The sequence below is a fragment of the Arachis hypogaea genome, chromosome 13 (genome assembly GCF_003086295.3).
Source record: "Arachis hypogaea cultivar Tifrunner chromosome 13, arahy.Tifrunner.gnm2.J5K5, whole genome shotgun sequence".
Lineage (NCBI taxonomy): Eukaryota > Viridiplantae > Streptophyta > Magnoliopsida > Fabales > Fabaceae > Arachis > Arachis hypogaea.
Genome location: NC_092048.1, coordinates 44091082 through 44099807, shown reverse-complemented (window position 1 = coordinate 44099807; position 8726 = coordinate 44091082). Strand labels below are relative to the sequence as shown.

General features: G+C 32.1%; 1 protein-coding gene across 1 annotated transcript; it reads left to right on the top strand.

Annotated features, from left to right (window-relative positions):
- The first annotated feature begins 4297 nt into the window (after window positions 1-4297).
- LOC112738246 (beta-glucuronosyltransferase GlcAT14B) lies at window positions 4298-7817 on the top strand. The gene is made up of 4 exons (XM_025788597.3): window positions 4298-5121; window positions 5724-5799; window positions 5981-6096; window positions 6913-7817. The coding sequence occupies exons 1-4, from the start codon at window positions 4554-4556 to the stop codon at window positions 7425-7427; spliced, it is 1275 nt and encodes a 424-aa protein (XP_025644382.1). The 5' UTR covers window positions 4298-4553; the 3' UTR covers window positions 7428-7817.
- Window positions 7818-8726: the final 909 nt, after the last annotated feature.

Here is an 8726-nt window from a genome sequence, read left to right as displayed (position 1 = left end):
TAATGGCGATTGCACAAGATAGAAACTCAAGTATTATGACATAAATATAAACAAGAAACCAGTATAATCGTAAGCAAGTAATGGAAGCTTATACTTACATCTTCTACACTCAACCTGTCTAGTATATGTCGAGTAGCAATGACTCGAGGACCCTTCTTGTCTGACGATGGCAGGTACCTACCCCACCTTGAAGATTCATAATGATAAGCATTAAATTTAGAAAAAAGGTATATGAACTAGTGCACTATAAATCTCATTCATGAAATGTACTCGCTTCGATGCAAGCGGCCAGAAAATAGTGTCAAACCCTCTGGGCTTGAATGTGGGAAAACGCCAAAATATCCAAGTCTTGCAGTAATGTTAGTGACCCAGCTAGGTTCTTAACATTCTAGTTAACAACTCTACAGGGACACCTATACAACCAGGAAAAAGTGGCCGAACCCCAGCTATATTTGCAGAGTATGTTGAGGTCCGCAACATAGGAAAACCACCGTAAATGAACTCTAGTACCAGACTTGTCCCTGAAAAGCATCGTGGACAACAACATCATAATGTAACGACGTGCATAAACCTGTACCGTGGTCTCTGATGCATTAGTTAGCATGACTCTGAACTTGTTTTGAAACCAGAAAAACGACACGGTGAACTCATCAATACAATCATCAGGTGGAAGTTCACCAAATAACTCTTCGAACCACACCTATACAGGCTTTTTCCCCTCCATCAACTGCTCAAATTCGTTGAGACATCCACTAACTGCAAATCCATCAACAGGGAGGCCGAACTGATATGCCACATCTTGTAAAGTTACTGTGCACTCCCCAAAAGGTATGTAAAATATGTGGGTCTCGGGAAGCCATCGCTCCACAAATGCACTAATCAATGGCTCATCAAGCTTAAACCAATAATCATTCAGCCATGCAATAGGTAGTAATCCGACACTATCTAGGTACGACATTATACGGTCATGCATTATCATCTTCTTTTGCCTGCGAATGCTCCTAACACATCGAGTTGGCTAATAAAACAAGAATATACAGTTGCAATTCAACCGCATAATAACAACAAAAATATATATTAAAAGGGAAATTCACCCCTAACCTTACAACAATCACAACATTCCTAAGCATTTTAAGCCTAAAATATTAAAAAATAACTAATTTACAAACTATATAAATTACATTAAGATAATTACATTAAAAAATTACATTACGATAATTTAATATATTACTATCATCAACTATATAGATTACAAACAAGTTTGGCAACTGACCTTTTCGTAGATAAATCCTGCAACGTGTATAATACCATTCAATCGGTACATGTCTCCCTCGTTTTCTGCCATCTTTCACTGAAACTGCTTATCCCCTACCTTGCCTGACCCTGCTGCGAACTTCCCCCCTCTGCCGCCCACCGACGCTTCCATCACCATGATTCACAGCTGCCGTCGCCGCCCTCCGCGTTTGGCTACGCTGTGCACCGGTACTCACTTGGTCGTGCCTTATTTCGCCGTTGACCCCAAGAATTCTTCTTCCTCCTCCGTCGTGGACCGTCTTCTTCCCTAGCTTTCCTTTTCTCCAATACCTTCCTCGCTATCAATGGGGTTCTCTTTTGAAAACATTACTTGTGGGAAGCTATTGAGGGTTTGATTATATGCATAAATCGTCACAACTTATTGTGCATTAGCTTGTTGCACATAAATCATGTTAGGCTACTACGTATTGTGAGATGTACATAAATCGTCCTATCCTAATGTGTTTTAGGGCAAAATCGTGTAAACCTGCTTATCTTGGGATGATTTACGTTCATTTTGGGAAATTCAGTACCTTGAGACGATTTATGTGCATTTTTTTAAAAACTTTCATAAATAAATTGTCTTAGAATATAATGTTTAATATATCACCTAATATATACAACCCTAAAATGATTTATATAATAATAGGAATAGGAAATTCTTATTTTAAAAATTGGTTTAGAAAAATATGATAATATTAAACTTTTTTATTATTTAAATAAAAAAACCTTAATTTGTAGTTAAAACTTATATGTTAGCACTAGCCACTAACTCTCTGTAATAATCTTTAGCTTTTTAATTAACCCATCAATTATCCATTAAATTTTGTTTAAAACTGAACTATCATTAGTACTACTAAGCACTAACACAAATAAATATAAAAATATTCTGTATATATAAAATTAATTACTAAATCAATTAATTAATTATAATAAATTTATATATATATTTTATATTTTAATATATAATTTATATTAATAACTGATATAGTATTTAAGTTTTATATATCGCACATAATATAGTTAAAATGAATAACAACTTAACTAATTTTATAACCAAAAACTTGGTTGACATTTACGGGTATATTCTATTGATTATGGTAGCAGTAAAAAGTGAACAGTAGCTCTTGGTAAAGTACCACTACTATACATGTGTCATTAATTGAATATAAATGTATATAACAACCGTTTTAAAGTTTAATTAAATATAATTAAAAACTATCGCAACACCTTGCAAGAAAAGAAAAGGAATAAGTTTCCTGTCACAAAAAAAAAAAAAAAGAAAAGGAATAAGTTGAGAGTTGAAGTCTTGAAGAGTCGAATAATTCTCAAAGCAAGCATGGCCATTTTTTGTAAGAAAAAAGGACAATAAACCCGACAGGGTCGAACTAATTGTTTGATTAAAAAATAAATTAAAGGTAAATCATGGGAGATAATGGATTCTTTCTATCACCATAAGCACAAGACATGAAACAATAATTGATAATTGATCTAATCTAAAGCCGGGTGTAAGAATGTGAACGCAGCGTGTATAAGGATTCACCATTGATTTCATAGTCTCCTCAGTCAATTCTAAAAGTCAACTACGGATCTTTATTTATTTATTACATTACTACATTCTGGTGCATTAGTGACGATCACAAAAACTAATATATAATTGATTAATAATAACAGAAATTTTTTATATATGCTTTTTTAAATTTGAAAATATTGGATAATTTTAAAATTTTATTAGAATATGAGAGCGAATACGAAAAGAGAAATTGTTAAAGACGAATTCTATTTTAAAAAAATAAGAAAATCATTTGAGTGCAATTTTTATTTTTAGAAAAAATTAAAATGGAAAATTGCTAGTGCAATTTCTGAATTTTAAAAAAATTAAATAATAAAGATTGAATATTTCTTTTAAAAAAATCCACTTAAAGAATGAAAATCACTTGGTGTAATTTTTACACTATCATACCCATGGCAGAATAACATTGAATCACTTTTACAAATGTTAGAGATACAAATAGGACAATTTAAACATTAGGGACACAAATAGAATTTATCCCAAACGTTGGAACAAGAACGATACTTTACTCTTCAGAACATTATATCATATTGTTATAATACACATATTTATACATTATATTAAAAATAATTTTCATAACAATAACAATATTGTTTTTGGAATATTTAGTGTAATAATGCTGTTTTAAAAATTCTACAAAAAGGCAATGTTACATAGTTAATAAATATTATTATTTTTTGTCAATATTTAACAAAAAATAATTTATACTTATATTTGTAAATATTTTGTTTATATTTATCAAAATTTTACACATATAAATTAATATAATTTGTACTTATTCTTTTTAGAATATACACATATGAATTAATAAATTTTATTTATTAAAAATAATTTAGTATTTGTACTAACTACCAATAATGACAAAAAATATTAAAAAGTTGCTAATTCCAAAATTTGTTGGAAAAAAAAGAATGTTATTAATTGGTACTTAAAAATGTTGATTTGTAATTTTATTTTGTTGAAACAAAATGTAAACAATAAATAATTTTTATTTTTATTTCTTTTACAAAATAATATAAATTGTATTATGTATAGATAAAAATTAGTTATTAAATTAATTATTTATATAAAACATATTAAGATTAAAATATTTATTAAAAATAATTTAAAAATTATGTATATAAACACAAATATATTATGATTAACTTAATAACTTATTTTTTTATGTGTTTTTTTGTTTTTTGAATTTCTATATCAAGATAGTCTCTATGGTAGGATTTTTTTATTATAAATTAAAATAAACAGATTTTAATTTTTAAAATGCATTTTTTTGTTTAGGATGAATTTGTTATATTTCTGACAAACTTTTTTAAATTAAAAAAAAAGTATACTAATATTTAAAGATGAAATAATTTTTTTTAAACTATTTTTTTTTAATTTATTACGGGAAAAAATCCCTCTATGGTATGTTTGTAGTTGTACGGTAATGTTAATTAAATTAAAATTTAGTTATTAACAAAGGTGAGCACAGGTGAGAGAGAGAGAGAGTAGATAGATCATAGATGTTTTTCGTTTCTCCAATCTATCTCTGCTCACTTGATAGTAAAGTGCGCACTTCACCCCCTTACATAGATCCTCCGGCGCACACTTCCTTATTCTGCGCCGCCCTTTCCCCTTTCCACAAACCTCAAAAACCATTCTCTACACTTCAACTTTGCAACCTCCATCACCTTCTTCACACTCTTCCATGGACTCCAACAACAACAAGCAACAGAAGAAGAAGAAATGGTTCCTACCACTAGTCTTCTCTCTACTCATATCCACCATACTCATACTCCTCACCATCTTCATCTCTTCAGATTCAACCTCCTTACTCTACCTCTACCGTTCACGCCTCAACACTCACCATCAACTTCCCAATTTCGTTGAGTCCAAGCTCAACCTCTCTCCCACATCTTCCATTAACACTGTTCCAAGGATCGCCTACTTGATCTCCGGTTCAATGGGAGACGGTGAAACTTTGAAGAGGACTCTCAAGGCGCTTTACCATCCAAGGAACCAGTACGCTGTTCACCTCGATCTTGAAGCTCCTGCGCACGAAAGACTGGACCTTGCTAAGTTCGTCAGGGAAGAGCCTTTGTTTGCTGCTGTTGGGAACGTCAGGATGGTGGTCAAGGCTAATTTGGTAACTTACAGGGGACCTACCATGGTTACAAACACGCTTCACGCTGCTGCCATTTTGCTCAGAGATGGTGGTGACTGGGACTGGTTCATCAACCTTAGCGCTTCGGATTATCCGTTGGTCACACAAGATGGTAACAACTAACAACTAACAACTTTGTTCAATGTTTTTTTTATGACCCTTTTCGTCGGTTGTTCGTTTTTCTTTGTCAAGTTTGTGTCTTGACGACTAAAACGATGTTGGGTTTAAACTTATTCTTTTTGTTGGTTAGTGTGTTTGCTTTTCTTGGAGTTGATTTGATTTTGAAATGAGGCTGGACTGGACAATTTTGTGGAGTTTGGTGTTAATGATTTAAATGATATGCTTTTGTGTTTTGGAATTTGGATGCAGCGGGGAACCTCATCTGATTGTTGTTTCTTAGGGTGTTCTTTTTTTTCTTGGTTGTAGCTAATTTTAATCTTAAGATAAATTTGGAGGTTTTTTGAAATTGAATTGGTATGATCTGGTCCCAGTTTGTGTTTTCAAATTGAGTTCTGTCTTGTTAGTCTGCTCTTCAGCTAGATGTTAAGTGTGACCAATGACCACATTATGCCATGGAAATAGAATGTATTACCAACTGATATTTATAGAACAAAGTTTGAATTCTGGAGAATTTTCATGGTTCTTTTGTTGTTTGAATTTGCTACTACTAGTTCAGTGATAATTTCAATTTACTTCATCTATTTTGCTGAACAGATCTGCTACATACACTATCATCTATTCCGAGACATCTAAACTTCATTGAGCACACCAGTGATATTGGTTGGAAAGAGTATGTTGTTGTAAATCCTTTTAAGTTTTCAGTAACATTAACTTCACTTTTAATTGCATATTATTTTATAACATTTCCTTCTAAAGTAACTTATGATTATGTTAGATGTTAAACGTCAAATGTAACTCTTCCTTATAAGTGAGACTTTAATTTTTTTTATTTTTCTTTTTCTTTCCAATAGGGATCAGAGAGCGAAGCCGGTTATAATTGATCCAGCTCTTTATAGCGTCAATAAATCTGATGTGTTTTGGGTGACAGAGAGAAGAAGTGTGCCCACACAATATAAGCTGTTTACAGGTGAGAAAAACCTGCTATCTGATACATATTAATTTCTGTCAAAATCTCTTTTGTTATTTTAAATTTTACAACATTTAAATGGTAATGTGCTATAAAAGACATGTTGGTTGTAATTAGTAATTACTAATTTAAACAAGCAAGGGGATAAGGGAAAAAAATCTAAGTCAAACACTAGTAATAAAGGAGAGAAAAAAATGGAAAACAGAACAATGATGATAGTATCTTGAATCCAATATACATTAATTGTTGACAGTTCAGAGTAGCCACTAGCCAGTGGTTAAGAATGATTGCTAAGAATTATATAACCTTTCTCCCTTTTGTCCATTCCTTTTCCTTTGGCCTACAATTTCCCACATTTCTCTTCAGCTAAAATTTTCCATGCTCAGCCGGTGTTCCTAATATAGTACTAGTCCTTTTCAAGCCTTCCTTTATGAACTGTACTATATTCCTTACTCATAAACCATTTAATTCATACATTAGGTATTTAGACCAAATTAGAATATATTTGGTTAAACATGATATCATTTAAACCAGGTTTACTTAAATATGTGAAATACAGCACCTTACCAAGTAATAGCTTTCCATAACTAGGAAGACTTGAAAAAAATGTGGAGTTACCTACATTGAGTTGGTCTAGCAGCATTTTGAAAAGTAAGGTAAATTGAGGGGCAATGACTAACCCCGAGCCAAATTAGTCGGTCCTCCATAGTAGGGTTTGGATGCTGGTGGGAAACAAAAAGAAATGTGAACTGAAAACTATCAATTCTAGTTCTCTGCTAGCCGAGCTTAATATTGATGCTATCTTACCTTTTTCAGGCTCTGCTTGGATGATGCTATCGCGCCAATTTGTTGAGTACTGTTTATGGGGATGGGATAACTTGCCTAGAATAGTCTTGATGTATTATGCCAACTTTCTATCCTCCCCTGAAGGCTATTTCCACACTGTCATCTGCAATGCTGACGAATTTCGCAACACCACGGTCAACCATGACCTTCACTTCATATCATGGGACAACCCTCCAAAACAGCATCCGCACTACCTTACAGATAATAACTACCAGAAGATGGTGGAAAGCAATGCTCCTTTTGCTCGGAAATTTGGCCGGAAGGAACCAGTCCTGGATAAGATCGATACTGAACTCTTGGGACGAAATGAGGAAGGTTATGTTCCTGGCAAGTGGTTCAAACAAGTAAATCCTAACACCAGCAAATCATATTCTGACATAAGAAATATCACTGAACTGAGGCCTGGCCCCGGCGCGGAAAGGCTTAAACGCCTTATCAATGGTTTGTTATCATCAGAAGAATTTCTAACCAGGCAGTGTTCTTGAATAATAATCTTGACAACCAGGTTCAACATTCCTGCTATGGTTGCTGTGTTGAGTTGGTCTCACGAAATTGCTTAATACTCGAGAAAAATCAAAGCAGCAAAGGCAAGAAAAGCAGAACATAAAAGGATTGGTTCTTGTTTCCCTTGGAACTCATATTTCACACTAATTTTAACACGATGGACCACAAGCTAAGATTTGTAGTGAATATGTATCAATTGGGTTCACATGATTTTTTGAATTTTTACTGGATGTCAAATGACAAAGTCATCCAATGAGATTGGTGTACACTGTAGAATGTCTTTATTATAATATATATATATACATAGCAAACCGAGAGAAGAGGCTCAGAAATATAATAATACACGGGTTGTAATGCATGATATTGGAATATACCGCTGTTAAGTTATATATCCCTTTTTCTAGTTTCAAGTTAATATTAGCACTCATGAACTCTCACGAGTAAAGCAGCAATAATTTGTAATTGGTTTTTCTTTCTTCATTTTGTTATGACAATTGTTATTCCATGCTTCAAGCTAAAGCATTGTTGCATGACTTGCATGCATGTTCAATGAGTCAGAATTGGATTGCTTACAATGTGAATGGAGCTGTAATCCTTGAACCCTCGTTCCTTGCTGGCAGTCTGACGACACCTGTAAATCAAGCTTTTCTAATTCTTCGTTATTTTCCAAGAAAAATATTCTAATATGATAAACTCACAATCAAATGATCAATAACTAATGTCTAATAGAATAAATTCTACAATTTAAGAGGAAAAAGTCTTTAAAACTATTTGGGGGGGGGGGGGGGGGGTTAGCACACATGTTTCACTAAATTTTAGGTATTTATATGTAACAGATTTTTTTTTGTGAAAAATATTTTTTTAACAGAATAGTTACCTTTTAAAATATTATCCCAAATAAAAATTTTAGGTCAAATACTATGAACTTCAACAAATTTTAATTACTAAATTAATTTTAAAATTTTTGTTTTATTAGATAAATAAATCTTCTCATTAGATTGTTTGTCTATATTCTTATTTTTTTGGAGGTTGTTATGTTTTTATTGAACAACAATAAATATTAATTTATCTATTTTTTCAAATAAAATTTGACGTAAAAATTATTAGAATTAAAGTGTTTAATTAAAAATTTCTTAAATATTATTTGAGGTATTATTCTATGTTTTTACTAGATATAACATTAAGTTGTTTAAAGCACATATATTGACCAGTAGTTATATGTACCTAATTTTATATTGTAATTTGTAAATTACACCCTCATTCAAAAAATAATTAAAAAA

Coding starts and splice junctions, on each gene's coding strand:
- LOC112738246 (XM_025788597.3), top strand. CDS start 4,554: ATGGACTCCAACAACAACAAGCAACAGAAGAAGAAGAAATGGTTCCTA. Junction 5,122..5,723: donor TCCGTTGGTCACACAAGATG/GTAACAACTAAC, acceptor TTTGCTGAACAG/ATCTGCTACATACACTATCA. Junction 5,800..5,980: donor AGTGATATTGGTTGGAAAGA/GTATGTTGTTGT, acceptor TCTTTCCAATAG/GGATCAGAGAGCGAAGCCGG.